The sequence below is a fragment of the Convolutriloba macropyga genome, chromosome 6, assembly GCF_964194025.1.
Source record: "Convolutriloba macropyga chromosome 6, txConMacr16.3, whole genome shotgun sequence".
Classification (NCBI taxonomy): domain Eukaryota; kingdom Metazoa; phylum Xenacoelomorpha; order Acoela; family Convolutidae; genus Convolutriloba; species Convolutriloba macropyga.
The window spans coordinates 50,871,703-50,891,126 of record NC_134473.1 but is presented as its reverse complement, the minus strand read 5'-3'; the positions used below and the strand labels follow the sequence as shown (position 1 = coordinate 50,891,126).

The 19,424-nt window shown below is 36.3% G+C and overlaps 1 protein-coding gene across 1 annotated transcript in view; it reads right to left on the bottom strand.

Moving 5' to 3' along the window:
• Positions 1-19,424, bottom strand: part of LOC142341023 (wee1-like protein kinase 2-A) — a 99,469-nt gene that overhangs the window by 48,842 nt on the left and 31,203 nt on the right. The window contains exons 7-8 of the mRNA XM_075391844.1: positions 13,462-13,670; positions 8,813-8,851 (exon numbers count right to left, since the gene is read on the bottom strand). Of these exons, the coding sequence (XP_075247959.1) occupies positions 8,813-8,851; positions 13,462-13,670 (248 nt within the window). The remainder of the gene's footprint in view (positions 1-8,812; positions 8,852-13,461; positions 13,671-19,424) is intronic.

Below are 19,424 nucleotides of genomic sequence, written 5' to 3'. Positions count from 1 at the left end.
AAGCCTTCAGTAGCGGATTTATCGACACGGCGCAGTTTTGAGTGGAAAAAATTCCGGGTTGACGTGTCCAGCCATCGCCGTCCAGTTTTTCCTGGGGCAGCTTCACTTCTTTTTCTTTGTCCTTTGGTTTTTATAGTTGTTACAGCATATCGTGGATTGCTACCACTTAGCCGAACAGTTTTCTCGAATGCTTTATTTGCCAGCTGTCTGATTCTAGTCCTGATCGGCGGTAGGCCACACTCCATCAAAATTGCATTCTTTGGAGTTGTTATTACAAGTCCTGCAATCCTTCTGCTCGCGGCCATTTGAGCAGTCTCCAGTTTCTCTAGACTTGTTTCCGACTTCCTAGGGTATCATGCGGGCGCTGTATATTCAGTTTTGGCTCTGCACTTAGCAACATACGTTATTCTTAATGTCTTCCAGTCGCAACCCCAATCGGTCATCATGCGCGCCAGAACGTTTGCTCTCACTTTTATTTTTCTTGCTACTTCTTCTGATTGATGGGTAAAGATCAGCTGATTGTCATACATTTTCCCAGGAACTTATTGTCTCAGGAGTGGATAGTTTTTCTCCATCTATTTCAGCTCGGTGATTCCAGTGAAATTCGCAGTTGTTTGTAGTGAAACACATTGCTTTGCAATTCGTGATTGAAATTGTTAAGTGGCAATTCTTACTCCGCTTTCCGCTGGTGGCTACTGTGGTTTGTAACCTCCTGCTTGCTACTTCCAAGTTTGTATAAGTACAGCTAACTACCACATCGTCTGCAAAAATAGACAACACAATCTCATCTTCAATACCGTCCGCTATATTGTCTAAAAATTAAGAACCGTATTGGGGAGGTTACGATCCTTGTGATACTCCTTGAAGGAATGTCTTGCATGTTCTTTTCCCATTTGGATATGTCACGCATTTCCATCTGTTCGGTAGCCACGCTAGTATCCATCTGTTAGTCTTCTTAGGTACTTTCTTTTCCAACACTTTCCACGGCAAAGATCCTTTCCAGACTGAATCGTAGGCTCTGCTGTAGTCTATCAGGTCGCATATCGTTCCTTGGGGATCGGTTTGGGGATCCGACAAGTGTTGGCATTTCTCCATGATTGTGGCACCTGTGCTTCTGCCCATGACATCTCCCATGTTGCTAAGAGAATCTCCATTGTATCTTTCCCGAGTTGTCGCAGAATGCGGGGATGAATTCCGTGTGGTCCCGCAGCATTTGCGTTGTCTGTTTTTTCTCAATTCTGCATTCAACTGCATTCTCAATTCTGCACTCAATTCTGCATTCATTAATTCTCACTCAACAATCTGGTTTCCTAGGTTGCAGTTAATTATAGCTAGCATAGTCGCTCACAAAAGCCTCAGCTTTCTGCGTGTCTGTTGTCTTTGCGTAGACCTTGTGGAAGGTAGCTTTACCTTTTTTTGATGTGGAAAAGAGGTCAAAAATCCTTCCCTTTGATCATTTCCACTTTCTCCCTCCGGATATCTTCCTTCTTTCCCGGCACCAAACATTACAATGCAGAGGTATACCCCACAATTTCAGCCTTAGTAAAATTGGCTCGAAAATTAGATACATACAATGAACGAAATTAGGAGACATCCTTTGTATCTTACGTTTCGCAAAAAGGGTTCCGCCAATTTTGCAAAATAAAAGAACAGTCGGTGCAAAAAGTAGGTAACAAATCTTGTAGCACGTTTCCGCGCAATTTAGGTATCTATTATTCGCGCGCATTGAGCATGCAACAAGCACTTTAAAAGAGATTTAATTAAAGTTTTCAAAGCTTTAGAGTGCTTTAAATACATGCAACCACAAAAACTGATTTTTTCCCTAAAAATCCCTCGCACATCAAAGGCTTTGTATATCAATGTGGGACTGGCCAAGCTTCATAAGTAGTAATAAATAGTACTAATAAGTAGTAAAAAGTAGTAATAAAGTACTATAAGTAGTAATAAAGTAGTAAAAAAGTACTACTAATAGTATTATGTTAGGTTTAATTAAATAAGTAGTAATTAAGTTAGGCTTAATTGCGGATTATGTGCGAAATCGAGCTACATTGCGTGCGAAAAATTGATACACAAATGGAGCGGATGCGTGATACAACTCGCGGGAAAAATAGGTTATTAAGTTTGTACTTGTATTTCGCGGCTAAATTAGGACACTTTTGCGAACACGGGATACGATTTTCCCTTCCATTTTGCCGGTTTCTGCTAAAGTAGCTATTTTCCGCAATATTGTTCCACTTTCAATGTATTAACATAATAAAAACGAACACGAGATACAAGCATCGGGCATATCTACCCATGACAATTTGGGTATACATCTGCATCGTAATGAACCGTTCACCACTTTGTCTGCTGTGGCTTTTGTTCCTCCAGGAAATTGTGTCTCTCCTCTCTTTTCACATTCCTTCTGGCTACAGCTGCATCAATTTCTTCATCCTGCCAGATTTTTCCATTGTCTCCGCTTCTTTTCATTTTGATATGCTTATTGAGCAATTCCGAAAGATGGATTCCAGGTGTTTACGTGCTGTGTGTACAGATGTCCAATCTATACAATCTTGTTATTCCTCTACGTGATTTGTGAAATCTGCCCTGTCTGCACGTTTCCAATCCCACACGAAGAAAACCTCCCTTTTCTTATATTCTATTGCCAGTGTAAATGTAATAAGAATTGGAAAGTGGTCTGAATTTAGCTCCCTTAAGCCCTTTCAATCTCCCCAGTAGAAAGAAGACTGTGGACTAGGGTGATTTCAGGAGCTGTCAGACTTTCTGTCCGAGAGACCATTATCGTAGCTTCTCCTGTATTCAATACTCTGGCTTCAGTATCGAGCAAGCTTTCATCATCCACTTCCATCCTGCGGGACTCCAATCCACGGTTATTCTCTTGCATCTTACTCGGAAGGAGGGCATAAATCAGTTTACTCCTGACAAGTATTATTAGGCCTCCTCCTCTCGTTCCACTTTGTTGCCTCGATCTCTCCGCAACGTCGTAAAAGCAGTGATTGGCGGGATCATGTCCGTTAGAATGAGTTTTGTTTACCGCTTTTATGCTATCGCAACTCTATTCTTCCATATGAAACTCTCCATTTCATATAGACTTGATTGGATACCACGAGAGTTCCATTGCAATAAGAAAATGCATTTTTTCGTATCCTTGGCATTCGTCACAGCGTCTGTCAGGTGGTGAGAGTGGTTGGTTTGTCAAGCTCAACCGGCACTGCAGGCCCATTTTTTCTTTTGTCGTGCTCAGTCTCGTTCCAGTCTAACCTATGCATTTTATGTGGAAATTACCGGCACATTTGCAACAAATTCTTGGTCTTGGTTGAAATTCTTGGGGAATTCCTCTTTATGTTCCCATGGCACTGCTGACATGATGATCTTCTTAGCTCCACTGGCCTCATTTCTTTATTGTTTTGTGCTGCTTGCTTGTCTTTGGGGCTGCGACTGTTGCATTTCCATACTGCGGCTGAGCAATTCATTTGAGCTTCGTTTCCGCAGCTACAGGCTCTCCGATTTGATCGCTTTCTGATTAATCTTGCTCGGATTCGGCTTCTACGTTTTTCCTTTGGTGGTGTATGTCTTTCTTGTTGCTGTCCAACGCGGCGCACGTTAATATCTATTGGGTGTGGTGGTCTCGTCTGGCAGACCGGGAAATACCTCCTCTTTCCCAATGGAAATCGACTGCGCATCTCTGACAGGTGCCTGGAAATCGACTGCGCATCTCTGACAGGTGCAGGCCCTGTTGGTGCTATTTTTTTTAGCTATCCGTTCACTTTCCTGTTGAAATCCAATGAACACGGCCGGTAAATTACTGAAAAATAGCCGCGATAGATGGTTGTGACCTTCCATTGAAATGAAACAACTACAAAAACAAGCAGATTCACCACCAGTCTGTTAATAGATCACTAGGATTTTTTGGGTTGGATTCCGACTGTCGTCTTTATGAGACCCATACTCTCTATAAGGAAAACATAACCGACTAACGTCGCTCGAATTGCTCTCAAACGACCAGCTAGCGGTTGGCTTAGTCATTAGCTAGCCACGGTTTATTGAACCTAGCGCTAGCTTGATTCGACTCTTTAACTTTTTTAGTTTTCTAGCTTTGTTAGTAAACAAATCAAATAAAAAAAATTGAAATTGCAAAATTTAAAAGAAAAGCTTCCAAATTTCTTAGTGAAAAAGTTCAAAACTAATTTCTCTCTCCTGAGTTATGTCAAGTAACCCATCTGCAAGAATTGAAAAACTTCGTTGGCCAGTAATGATAGTTAAACTCAGAAAAGGACAAAAACACTCAAAAATTTTGAAAACAATCGCAATTTTAAACAAAATCTTGCTTAAATTCAACACATTAAAATCTTAAACCATTTCATTGTCTCATGATACTATCCAGCATCACTATTTCAAGCTTTAGTAAGTTTTACTGATCAAAAACATCCATAAACTTGGATACGATAATAACTTTACAAAAACTCAAAAAAAAACGTTATCAAAAAAGTGCTAAAGCTGGAGTCATTTAAATATTGATAACAATTCCATGAATTTAGAAACTATGCAACAGCTTTTCATGAAGCCTGCGAGGAGGTCCCTAGGACCTTGGTAACGGAAAACATGATGAAAAAGTCAAAAAGATTTAAAAAAAAAACTTGAAAAAATTGCAATTAATTTTTAAAATTGCTGATCTTAAAATTTTGAAAAAGCTTACTTTACAGCTTGAAGCAATGCAGTAACCTAAGCTCAAACTCTTGAGGAGGTTATGTGGCTGTTGAGGTCGGAGAAACCATGAAAATCACAAAAAATTTCAAACAACTTGAAAAAAATTAGAAGTTGCAAAAAAACTGCTAAAAATTGTGATAAAAGTTGTAACTAATCCGTTTGCCAACAAACATTTTTCAGTAACTCAATATCAAACACTAACGGATAATTTCTGTTAGGCTGAAAAACCTGTATAAATGACAATAATGACAAATAACCTGATAATATCGATAATAAACTGACAATAAATGTTTAAAAAAAAATTAAAAATCGCAAGTTTTGTCAAAAAACATTCTGAAATTCGTGGTGTAGAAATCTGAAAAACCAATTTATTACCCTAAGAAATTATACAGTACCTACTTTTGAAACCTATAGGTGGTTTTTGGAGTCTTTAGGCTGGAGAAACTTAAAAACCAACAAAAACTTGAAAAAAGTGCAATTTTTATCAAAAAAAGGATAAAATTTGCCATGTTAAAAAAATGAAAGCTATTCCATGCCAAATAAAACTATTTCAGTAACTTATTATCAAACCCTTCAGGACGTTTTCTGGCTTCTGCGACCGCATTGAAGTGGATAACAAAAAATAAATGTCAAACAAATTGGAAAAATCTGCACAATTTATCCAAAAAAAGGATAAAATTCGTGATGTTTAAATGTTGAAACTATTCCACTCCCACAAGAGGAGGTTTTCTTGACACCTAGGGCCGAAAAAACACGAAAAATAACAAAATTTTTCTCAAAAAAAAACTTTGTGAAAATTAGTATAAAATTGCGTGTTTTTAGCGATCGGTTGTTCATCAGTGGGCACTGGAGGCGGGGGCTTCATCGGGGGTCTGATTGGGAGGGGGTGGGCAACAGTGGCGTGGGGGGCAACAGCGCAGGAGAATGGGTGCAATAGGGAGGGTCAACAGTGGGGGTGTCGTCAACCTCTAAGAACCACCCTTCACAACACCGTAAGTATAAGTCTCCAAAACAGTTTGAGTTGAAACAGACCTGAAAAGCTCTAAGAGCACTTAATGCTCGCTGGGCGCTACTGTTTACCTTGTTTGTGCGGACGAAAAGTCAAAAGCGTCAGACGAAAAATCGGTCACGCGAAGAAGCGCATAAAAAGGACTAACATAATTGCTACAAACTTCGTTTGAGATCAATTAAACCTTAATAGAGCTTTTTCAAAAATAATATTCGAAACCAAACACTCACGTTTCTAATACTCAAGAATTATGGCATATACCATTAGCACTACCTAGTTACCCTTTTTCGATCTTTAACTAGTAAACGTTCATTAAAACTAAATTCTTTAGATGAGATCAAAAATCATTTTTGAGCGAGGTAAATCACGCACAAGCAGAACAAATGACGTCACGCACAAAAATTTTATTTGCAAAGCAGTCGAAGTCAACGAAATAGAAAATTTAAGTGGTCCATTAACGTTTATTGGTCGCGCAAGAATTTCTTCAGTTGCTTTGATTTTTCCGAAAACTTTTGAGTGGAGGTGCTGTATTAGGTTAATTGGAGTCGATTCTCCCCATTAAATCCCGCGCCGTAACTCAAGAGTCCGTTTAGTCTTCTCTTCTTGTGATAAATCCTGCTCAAGATCTGAAGGTACTTCAGTTGCTGTTTTTCTTGTTATTTCCTTCTCAGAGTCTTATCCTAACAATGTTAGGCACTTAGATGTACGTTCTCAACATTAACCAAATGCGATTACCTAAAATCTTTATGAATCAATAAACGTAAGTTCCAAGAGAGGTTTCCATTTATTTAATTAGCTAAAAGGAGAGCGAAGAATTAACAAAAATATTAGCGGACATCTTGAAATACAATTCAAATACTTTTTTTAAAAAATATTAAATGGGATACGCAGAACGACTAAAAATTGACGTCAAAAATAATTTAGAAAAGAGCTCAATCAACAAGCTAAAAGGGGAGGGAGTCAAATTACTGCAGGTGAACTAAAATCGTTATCTTGGCACTGGAATTGTTGATGTTCGAACAACGTTTTTATGTTCAATTTGAGTACTTTACAGCACAGAACACTAGCTTCTCCGCCAAAACTTTGGCTTCGAAGGGTTTAGAAATCAACACTAAAAATCATAAAAATGTGTGAAGATATCTAAAAAAGAAAGCGCTCTAATACAATTCTAAATTTTCATATTTTAAAGATCATGATACCCCGGGTTGCTCATCATACAAAAATCCCGGTAATCATACAAGGTCATATATGATCCCCGGTAATCATACAAGGTCATATATGATTTGTATGATTTCCTGGTAATCATACAAGTGTCATACAATTTTCTAAAGGATGTTTAAACGGCTTCAATTGTGACGCTTAGTTCGCTTGAAGTAAGATCGATAATCATAACAGCTCATTTTATCCCAGTTATCATATTCAATTTTCCTGGTTGTTGTATAAGGTCATATATGAAAGTATGATTTCCTGGTATTCATAAAAAAATCATAAACTGGACAGCAACTTTTTTCTGAAATCATTCAAAAGCACACGCCAATCATATCCTAATGTTTTGTCAGCTAATTTACGCCATAATAAAGAAGGTTGCGTTTTTTTCCTGCTTATCATACAAGGTCATATATGAATATATAAAAATTGCGTCCGAATGTGAAAATTGCAAAAAAATTTGGAATTTTTGAAGAAACCAGTTTTTAGCGAAATTATGAAAATTTTGTCCAAAATGCGAAACATCGAGCGAAAAAGCGTGTGTTGTGATATCTGTTACTATTCTTTTGAGTAAGGGTTGCGTTCAGCAGAATTTCGTCATAATACCTTCAGGTTTGTATGCATTTGTATTTTTAAGGTCCTTTTTGAGTGAAGCAAAAACCTGGCTTTACTCACGAGCTTAGATCATAACTTGTTTAGAAGTTTAATTGATGTCTCCCACAATGGTGCTTTTCGTTTCCTTAGTGTATTTTCCCTGAATGATCTCCCTGTTATCGTACAAGGATCATATATGATTTCCTGGTTATCATACAAAAGCATATATGATTTCCTGGTAATCATACTTTGATCATAACTGATTCCACTGTAATCATACATCGGTCATAAATGGTTTCCTACTATTCATAAAAGTGTCATAATCTTCTCAACGTTTTATGATATCCTGGTTGTCGTACAAGGGTCATATATGATGTCCCGGTAATCATACAAAATCATTGATGATTTCCTGGCAATCATACAAGGAGCGTACTAAGAAATAGCGTATGATTTGTATGACATCATATATGATCCTTGTATGACTACTAAGAATTGTCAACCCGGGACGTCCAACACAAGTCTCATTAGCTTTTTGTTCCTGTTAAAAGTCAAATTTGCTTAAGAAATCTGGAATTTTGTTAAACTGTATTCAGTAATAAACAACGTTCACTGTTAACAGTTTTCAATATAGTTTTAACAGCTCTTTGTTGATTTCGTTTGAGAACATCATTCTTGGACTGATGTTTTAAATCCAACGGAAATTGAACCAGGACAAAAATTGGGATGTGAAGCACATGAGCGAATCATTTGCTTTGTTTACAGCCTCTTTAACAGGAACCTCAAATTTGTACCCTGACATTAAAAAGATTACGTCTAAAAGTCGCGTAAATTTCTGCTATGTTTCATAGTATTTATTCGCCTTGTACATTGAATTCTGTTTTCGGCTCCATTTTGTTTCTACCCAATATAGATTTTTAACAGAGCGATTCCTTTGTCGATATTTTTTATGATTGTTCTGAATTCTAATAAAAGGCTCGGCTCGGCGTAAATTTTTCCGCGATCTGAAAGTTTTTTTTAAATATTTTTGTCTATTGTGAATGCCAATCTTTTTCATGAGCGGCAGCTTGGGTTCTCTTAGGAACTGATATTTTAGTGCCTTTTTATTGATGATTTTCCAAGTAGATCATAGGCAGTTTTATGATAACAGTTTTCGCCAAGGAAGAAAATCGGATCTTTTCTCGTTCCCCTCCTGCTTAGTGGGCATACAACTTTTACGCCCCAGGCGCACGTGATATTGTTTCACAAATTAACTTGCAATAAAATAATATTTTTTATAGATAGAGATACAAAACCAACCTAGTTGAGCAGTAGCAAGTGCCTGTTGCTCAGCCAAATCTGAAATAGAAAATACACTTTGTGAGTACGGAAAGTGGAAAATTAAATGAAATTGTGGACCCCCAACTATCAAGTCAGACGTTGAAGAATTAGTAATGCCGACAGCTTCTGACATTATAGCTGCAAAATAAATTTCAGCACCACAGAAGATGATACTGAAATAAGAAAAATTATCGATGCCTCTTTTCGTCTCTTCAAAACTATGAAAATTGTGTTGTTTGAGCTTTGAAACCAATTTTAGTTTGATCTGGAATGCAAAAAATTATTGGGTGGATAATTATGATTTTCTTCGGTATCGTCGGAATGTAGTTAAAAACAAACATAGCAAATGTTCGGTATGTTCATTTTAAAAGTAAGAATTCGTCTGTATTTTCGGTTTCTTAAAATCGGTTTGCTCGATTTCAAACCTGGGAAATCACAGGTAAGTTCAGTTTCAAGCCACAGGAAATCACGATAAAATTAAATTTGAAATTAATTTCTTACGATGATGTCAACACAGTGAATGTGATTAAAAGGACTGAATCTCCATCAATGTTCAATAATTCAGATTTTTTTAAATTTGAAAAACAAGTTTGAAAATTCTGATTTTTAACTAATTCTATAAATCAGCTGAATCAGTCAATCAGTTTTGAATTTTTTTCCATTAAATTGTTTGGAGTAGGTACTAATTACTGTGATTAGTAAGATATCATGACATTTTACTACATGAAATACATAAAAGTCAATCTTTTGCCACAAAAATCTGACGACTTCTTAGATACGAATTCTTACGTTTTAAAACCAAACACAATTACTAATTCTTACGTCTGAAACTGAACAATACAAATCTATGAAACAAAGCAAAAAGTCGATTACTTATGTCTTAAGTCCCAACAACCAAACTTTTCTTACGTTTGTTATAAATTCATAAAATGAAGATTTAAAATGTACTCAGCGTTTGAGCAAAGTTATTGTATTTTTTTATTGGTTCAGACATTTGAAGGTGACTGAATCAAAAACTTTTAATTCGCGTGTCTTTGAACGTACATGAGTCTTGTTTTTTTATTCTGCGTGGCGGAGTTTCAATTGGCGTTTCCTTTTTGTTCATGTGTCTGTATTAATTCGATATCAAGCACAAAATGCTTGAAATAGACCAACAGGGCTAAAATATTTGACACAAACTTTGTTCGGTAGTATTTAAATTTGAAATGACAATTTAACGACTGAATTGTATAAAATTGTCTCCCAAAAACATCTATCCAAAAGTAGCGTGTTCAACCTCTCTGATTCAAAAACAAAAACAAAATTGAATATAGTTTCTTCTCCAACGAAGTTTATTGAACCATTTAATTTAACTGTCAGCATCCGTAACCAAAACTCCAAAACAAACTGGCCTACTCAAAGTCAAAGTTTCTTGAAGCTGTTTCCCATTCCTCACAAGAAAATATGGATTTGATTGCTTGATAATGTGCTTGCTTCAGCTCTGATAATGATTTTCACTGCCTAATAAGCAGTGTTCTAATTTTTGTCCGCAGTTTCTTTGGAATTTATAATCAAGGTGAATTAAGTCCTCAAGCCTTCAACATTGGAAGACAACAAGCTTAATATTAGCAGTATACTCATAGGAATTTTGGGATCTTTTCCGTTTGTGCCCCCCAGTACGTTATGCGCCCCCAGTTACAGAGCAAGTGCCATTACATAGTAAATCACTATGTAAAAATATGGCTCGTGCGTCCGGGGGTGCAAATATTATGCGCCACTAAGCTGGGGGGCACAAACAGAGAAGATCAGAATTTTTATAACTCAATGCAATAAATCTGTAAACATTGTGTTAGTGTCCATGCTTGATTGCTTTGATTTGACTCCGTTGTTGACCTTAATCGCATTTGCGTAAATTCGCTGATTGAATTCCAAATTCCAATAAATTGAAAGAGTAATTGAGCTAAGTCAGATGTCAGGAGGTAAAAGTGGTGACTTATGTAAAAACCGAAAGGTAGAACAAATTTAGAAAGCACAGCAGAAAAATTCCTAAAATACAATGCAAGGAATTGAAATGAAACCTGAAAAATTTTGTACATGACCAGCAGGCCAATTGATTAATGCCAATCAAAGAGACAAACTTGGTTGTATATATTTTGTGAAAAACATTAACTATAGCACTCAATGTGTGGAAACAAGTAGGATCAGCGTGTGCAATAGCAAGGTTTTCTGTCAAAATTAGAATTTTAAAATATGTAGAAACAATTATTGAAGATTTGAAACAATTTCTGGTGCTTATGGTTTTGTTTTTCAAAGCCAAAACTTTATAATAATTGTTTACAAATAAACGCAGCATCAAGCTCAATGTACTTTTTACCTTTGAGTTCAGAAAAATTGTAATTGCAACAATACATTCTGAGAACCAAAAAACAAATGGCTTTCAATGCAAATTTATCTGACTCTTCATTCATATGACTTCAAAACTGGTTTTCTTGTTAACATCTACAGAACACCTAACTTGCAGGCTCACAGAACTCTGACTGCAAATAAGTTTTCGACGAATTCAAAATCAAACTTAAGTCACAGAATTTTGGCATAAACAACTGCTGAGGCTTTGCGTAAAGGTTTTGTTTAAAGGTTTTGTTTCCTCTAAGGATTGGACAAATTTCAAGGATGGTGAGAGTTTTCACTAAAACAGAAAAATTTCAATTTCCATTAAAAAGTTCCTAAAGATCAAGATATTTGAAAATTTTCGTTAACGCCGAAGACCGATAAGTGTCCCATCGCCACGCTGCTAAAATGTTTACTAGACGCCATAAATTAAAAAAAACCTGAAAAACTTCTATAGTGTTCAAAACTTGTGAAACTTTGAAAATTCCATTGAAAAATTGCCAAAATTTTATTATTAATATCTTAAACATAACCGACTAAACGTCGGCAGAATTGCTTTCGAACGAATAGTGGGAGCTCTAATCAATTGCAACCTGCTTCAGTCGGGGGGAGGGGCATAAATGGGACTAAGAAGTATAATAGTGGGCTTCAAATAACCACATTAGAGGTTAGCATATACCACTATTCAGATTTAAAGTGAAAAATGGCTCCGGTTTTGGCGCACTTTTCATTTGACTTTTCGTATTAAATTGCCGCCAATTGAGTTCAGCTTCTTTAAATTGTGATTGAGTGGGATTTTTAGATCACTTAAAAACGCAAAAAGTCAAGAGCGTAAGAGTCACACGAAAATTCAAAACAGTCAAGCAAAAATTCTGCATAAAAAAGACACACACGTTTACAATAATTGCTATGAACTTCATTCAATAGCAATTAGAAACAGAACTTCATTCAATAGCAATTAGAAACAGCAACTGCCCGTGCTTTCGTTCCCGTTACTACTTCAGCGTGATTAAAATCACTCCTCCAATTGTGACATCTCATTGAAATCAAAAAGTCAAAAATTGTGCGAACAGATCTTTAAAAACAAGACAGCGCACCAATACAATCCATAGCTTTCGAACTGTTACAAAACAAGAAAGATGCAATATAGCCATGCTCAGCCTACAGCTTCGTAGCTATAATAAAACTTTTCCAGTAACTATAAATGTCGTGACGTTATGCTTCATAAAATATTCCTTATACTAATACAATGGACAAAACACATGGTGATACCTGAAAAGGTTTGAATTTCATTGAACAAACATTGACACGGCAGAGTTACATTTTTTAAATTCGGGAGACAAAAACTGAAGCAAGCAACTATCACGCTAGCAGACAACCAAACACCTTAGAGGAAGAGAAAGTATAGTCTAACAGAAAAAGATCGACATCTATCTTTCCCTCTGTGATCTTCGAAAACTCGAGAGTGAAAAAAATTGTCAAAGTAGATAAAAATTTCATTTATTATCATTTTGCGCTGGTTTGTATTACAAAAACATATAGGTCAAAATAAGAACAAGAAAATTAGGGCTCGCAAAAGACTTTTTTCTGCTTTGAAAAAGGTCAAATTAAGGCTAATCTAAGAGAAATTCAGCACTGTAAGCACGTGAAGAACTACTGAAGACAGCTAAGGTCTTCTAAGAAAATTTAAAGTCCACTATGCTTTACCCGATTTCTCTGTTTTTAAAGCTCAAAAATAGAGTCGTCACTAAAGGTGTGAAAACATCGTACAAAAAAGATATTGCCGGTTGATAGATATGGGCTGGCAAATATGTGGGGAATATTTTGTGGGGGATATTTCATGCGGAGGATATTTCATGCCGTAATATCTCAGCCGGGATAAATCTGTGGGGTATATTTTGTGGTGGTGGGGCTGTCTGCAGTTTGAACAGGGGGAAGGACTGTTGTGGGAAGAATATTCCTCAAGGAGACCTTTCGACATTGAGTTTTAGTAGTAGTGGTTAAATGCTACTTGTTATCAACTAAACAATATTTAAAGTGCAATATTGGAAACCAAAGGTCAAAGCTCACATCAAGAACAAGCTAACTAAAGCAAACCTGTAGATTTTAGGCGTAAAAAGATGGCACCAACATGATCCAAATTCCTTGTAAAAAGAAGCAAAGAACATAAATAATAGCCGCTGAAAAGCCAACGGCGGCTATTAAAAATTATGACAATAGCAATTAAAGGTATGAGCGGTGGCTCTTAATGTTGAGCTAACTTTGAAGCTCATCTCCTGCATCTGGAGCGTTCTTCTGCCTAACTGGAGCGCCTCCCCTTCCAAAAAGGTTTCTGCCACGGCCGAATCCTAAACCTGGCTGCCTATTGTTCCCAAATATGTCATCGTCAAAATCGGGACTTTGAAACTGATCTCCAATTCCTCCGAAATGCCCAAATTGATCGCTTTCATGCCGTAATTTTTCAGTGCTCCTATAATAAACATATTTTCTCAGCAGCGTAAAATAGTTTAATATCAAGGTGAAAAGTATCCCTATTCGAGAACTGGAATTATTAAAAGACCGTCCTCGACAGATATTGGGTATGAAAAGACTGTCCTCGACAGATATTGGGTATGAAAAGAATTTGTCTGGACCCAATGTGATGTCCTAGAATTTGGCTGGAACTAAAACACACGTCCTGGAATTTGGCTGGACAATAAAGGTGTTCTGGAACTTGGCTGGATCAATATCAGTTGTTTTGGAATTTGCTAGCTCATTTTTTTTTGGAAACATAGAGAAATTAAGTTGTCGATGAAAAACATAATTGTCGATGGAGTATTGAAAAAAGTGAGGACATGCTACAACAAATGTCATTTGTTCAATCTAAAAAATTGGTCCACTCGGGTCAAGGTTTCACCGCTAAAAATCGCAAAAAGATGTAAGATTAGCGGTGAATTTGAAAAAAAGTGTAAGATTCGAGCTATATGCAATGAATGAGGCGAGAAATTTTCAAGCGGTGAAAAGTTTTTTCAACCCTTATACGGTGAAGAAGTTGTTTCCACCGCTGAAAATGCAGTTCTTACAAAAATTCACCGCTAAATTTACCGCTATTCTAAAAAAAATTAGAATTTACCGCTATTCTTCATTGGAAAAGTAGTATTAAAAACTTGCATGAATAGTGCTTAATATTCAGCAACCTCGTTTTAATAAGAAAAAGATATCATCCTAATTATAGTATTATATCTTTATCAATATTACGAGGTTGCAGAATGTCGAAAATGCTGTCAATACTGGATCTACTTAATGGATAGATAATCAGCTTATGGATAGAAGATCAGCATAAAAACAAAGATTTGGCCATATCTGAGGGCATTTGTTTTAGTAATTTTTTACTTAGAAATTTTATAGAATATTCATATGAACAATTGTTTACTTTTTCTATGTGTCCTTCCGTAGGTAATTTTTAAATTTCAGTGTTAACTTTATCTTGTAAGTTATTGGATGTAAGTTAGTCTATTAGTTGGGTTTTTCGCTTATTTAAATTTTTTTAAAAACGTCTTTTTTTCAATCGGATTTTAGAGTTATCGAAAGCTAACGAAAAGCAACGTAGGAGTCCAACTTTTTGTGTGGGTCCTAGTGCAGAAACAATTTTTGGTTTAGCTTGTATTGAAAAAAAAGTCCTAAGATATTGGTATAGAAAACCAGGTTTTATCACCAAAAACGTTACCGATGCCTTATGGGTTTTCCCCAATTTTTCTCACTGTGTGTGTTTGTGTGTGCGTGTTTGTATGTGTGTGTATGTTGTTGTTAGATGTTGTTTTATATGTCTTTTTTGATGTTGGGCTTTGTATTATAATTTTTAGCACCTTCTCCACAGGTATATTTTTTCATTTGTTTCTTTAAAGGACACACTAGGGTCATGATGTGGTCTGTATGACCTAATCTGATCCACAAAACCTATTGTCCTGATTTTTCATACTATTTAAACTTGTTTTTGGTGCATTTGGTGCTATATTTTTACATACAGGGTACTCAAAACTGGTTAAATGTAACCATGAACCGCGAGAAAGCACCATTTAATGGTTTATGAAAAGAATTTAGTTGGACACAGGTTTGTGTATGAAAAGAATTTGGATGGACACATGTTTGTATATGAAAGGAATTTGGATGGACACAGGTTTGTATATGAAAAGAATTTGGCTAGATGGAGGTTTGTATGAAAAGAATTTGGATGGAACTATGAAAAGAATTAATCTAGACTTTAACTAGGGTCCTTGACCACGTAATTTAGTTCAATATTTACCCCCCCCCCCACCTGGAATTAATAGGTCTTTTCATAATTCCAGGTCTCGACTAGGGATGTCTTGAGTTTGAAAAAGTTGCATTCCACCTCAAATGTGAGCTTATATCGGCTTTTCGTTTGCCTTACAGGTGGTTCTAATTGCTTAATTGGAAACACCTGTAATTGGTGAAAGAGAACATAAATGACAATATACATAACCAAAAATCCAATAACGTCTACCTCAGAAGAGTGCAGCCATAAGCCAGGAAGGTTCACCTTAGCCTAGTCAAGCTACAGATCCAGTATATAGAATCGCTAAAGATGAGGTTTTTATGACACGGCTGTTTTTTGTTTTATGTTGTTTTCAGTCATAAAAAACTACCAATTTTTGTCCCATTTAACTATTTGTTGACTTTAGACATTTGTCCGTTCTCATGGTATAATCATGAGCTCATTTCAGCAGTGATATCATTGTTTTTGAGCAAAATTTTGGTAACAAAATGAAGAGCATAGTCCTGCGCCTGCATCAATTATTGCTTGATGTTGGAGAAGAGGTGCACTTGCAAATCCAGTACTGAACATAAACGACTAACGTCGGGCGAATTGCTCTCAAACGACCGGCGAGCGGTTGGTGTCGCCAGTAGCTAGCCACGGTATGGTGAGGCTAGCTTTAGCTTAATTGAAGGGGTGTGAGGTGAGCACAGCGGGGGGGGGGGGGTTGTGCACCGAGTGGTTGATGAAATGGCAACAGCGGGAGAATTGCACGGGTCCTTACGGCCCGAACGATGTGCAGGGTTGGGAAATGGGGGTGAACTGAGAGGGGGCTGATGTGGAGGGGGTTGGGGGAGTGGGGTCAACCTCTAAGAACCGCCCTTCACACTATAATTATAAGTCTCCAAGACCGTTTCTGTGAATTGGATACTTTGAGTCTAGTGATCTGAATGGCTCTAAGAGCACTTATGCCCGCTGAGCGCGTGTTTGAGGACGAAAAGTCAGATGGGTCGGACGAAAACTCGATCAAGCGAAAAATTTCTTTAAAAAAGACTGACAGGACTAATTTAATTGCTACACAAACTTCGTTTGAGACTAATTAATCAGCTATTAAAAATATTGTCGGAAATATCCAACTCATTTATAGAATACGGTATATTGCAAAGGGGGAGCCTAAATGGGACTAAGAAGTTCAATAGTGGGCTTCAAATAACCACATTAGATGTTAACATATACCACTATTAAGATTTAAAGACAAAATGGCACCAGTTTCGGCGCACTTTTCATTTGACTTTTAGTATTAAATTGCCGCCAATTGAGTTCAGCTGCTTTAAATTGTGAGTGAGAGACAATTTTAGATCACGCGAAAGGCAAAAAGTCCAGAGCGTAAAAGTCACTCAAAAATTCAAAATTGTCAAGCGAAAATTTTGCATAAAAAGACACACACGTTTACAATATATGCTATGAACTTTGTTCAAGAGCAATTAAAAAATAAAGAGAATAGAAAAAAGCTCGGCAGATTTTTTTATGCTCCAAAGAAAACGTTGCTAGTTTATTGGCCTACATCTGAAATTATTCGAAAGTATCTAATCTGAAATATTTTGTATCCGGGCTTTATTTGCTTAGCCTATTTTGGAACTTTTTGATCTTCACAGAATCTTTATTGTCCACGCTTTTTCAAAAACAGGCATCATGATTATTTCTGACAGATATTCGCCAATGTGAAGCAAATTTGAACTTATCTCACTTACAGTAACAAAAATAAAGATACATTTACAACCCTTACCTTAAAATACGGTCGTGATAAAAATGATGTTTTTGAGTCTATTTAAAGTTGCAACAAAATCTGTAGAACGTAATGAATGTAGAAACAATCGGTATATTTGGTTTCAACCCCAAGAAATCTTTAGAAAGCATTAGACATCAGTACTCATCATATCGAAACTTCAATAATGTGATAATGTGAAACAAAAACAGAATTCCCATGACGTTCAACATGACTTGGAGAATTTTTAATTTAAAAACGATCCACATTTTTGTTTTTTGTCAATTATTTTCGTTTCAACCAATTGTAAGAAACACAGCTAGTCAAAAAAAAATTTTAATTGCAATATCTCTAGAAGATGGTCCTCAAATTGTGCGGTCGAATTTCCTGTGATAAACTGTTTCCAAAAAAACTTTGACTACCCTGTAAACATAACCAACAGATTGCCAAAAACAGCCACCATTGATACCAGTTACCGAAGGTGGGTCTGAAACTGTTCAAAAAGTCGTCAAAAAGTGTTCTAGCTTGATCCGAATTTTCATTGGATTCGATAAAAATGACAAATACAATAAATTTAATACTGATGGGAGTACATCTGGGCATTCTGAGAGCTTAATGCACTAAGTCTTTGCCATTATTTCTTTGGGCCATTGGTTTATCTCATTTCCTTTAATTTTTGTTTTTGTACCTTAAACGTATTCGCATTAAATGCGTTGAATGACTTCTAAACTATATTCAAATAAAAGAGTAAAGTTAAACGTTAAACGTGAAAGGAGTACCTTAAGTGAAACGTAGGCTCCTAAATAAAAACATTTGAGAAGCTGACCGCGGCTATTAACCATACAATAAGCTCTTTGATGATTTGGGACCATCAGGCCGTGGTATAGTATCAATATAATCACGTTGAGTCAAGGTATTATATAGTCTGGTACCAACTCAAGAATTTTTTGTAATATTTTGTTGAGAAAATTGGCCTTCTTTGAATTTTTTTGCACAAAGAAACGCATAAAAAAGACTCGCAGTCACTAAGTTTGTATCATTTTTGTACAGGGTTTTTAACGCACTTTTTTGCTCTGCCATTTTATTCCTAAAGAGGAACACATTTGAACGAATACTAAGGGTTGATTCGGAAAATAAATTCTAACTCTGTATGCAAAAAGAAACGAAAAATAGTGTTTGTTATGATAAAATGTTTGTCAATATGAAAGGAAGCTAGCGGAAAATTATTTCTCATGTATTACAATTGAGTTGAGACAAGGAGAAAATTGTATTGCATCTTATTTATTGAACTGTTATTGTGATTGCACTGTTATCGGAACAAAAGTGTCACTTCATTGCTCCCACTATTTCGTAAGCGGAATTTATAGACGTTTCTGTGAATTCTGTGAAACTTGTGGAAAAACAGAACACTTTGAAGAAAAATAATAATCAAAACATGAAAACTATAAAAGTCCCATAATTTATTTTTAAAAAAGACAAGGAAACAAACAGTTGTCAGCGAAAGAGCGTTGGGAAAAACCTGACGGACAAATCGCTCATAAACAAGGTCATTGGTTAAGGCTGCGGCTTAAGGATGCAAGCTTTTCACAATAGCACTCTAAAGAATTGCACACTTCACATCTTGAATTCATGTCTTCTCAAAAGTTACTTTGAGTCATATAGATAGATCACTCAGATAGTAGCAAAACTCAAGGCTCGAAGAGCAACCTAAGGCCCTCCGGGCCCTCACTGTCTATTCCGCTGTTCAGGATAAGAAATCAAATAGTAGGACAAAAAACCACCAGACGAAAGTGGATAAAACAAATGATTTCATAATAAGGCCAGCAGAACTAAAATCATTGTTACAAACATAATTGATAGCAATTTGTAATCAACCAATTGCTCATCTACAAATATTTATTTGCTCATCTACATCTCTCTGTTATGAGTACTCCGTGGTTTATAATTGCCCGCTGTTTTCCTGATTATGATCCAAAGAATTTGAAAATGTAAGTTTATAAAAATTAGTTTGTTTTACAAACAAAACGATGGCAGATCAGTACTGAAAAGGATTAGAAAATGGAACAACTTTCCATGTCTCATTAAGTCAACGGGCTCACCACTCCAATATAAACACATATTACCAGAAATTTTGAGAACGCAGCATGACCTTGTTCCACTGAGCTAGCTGGGACCTTTTATGATTTACAACGTTCAGAACGAACAGT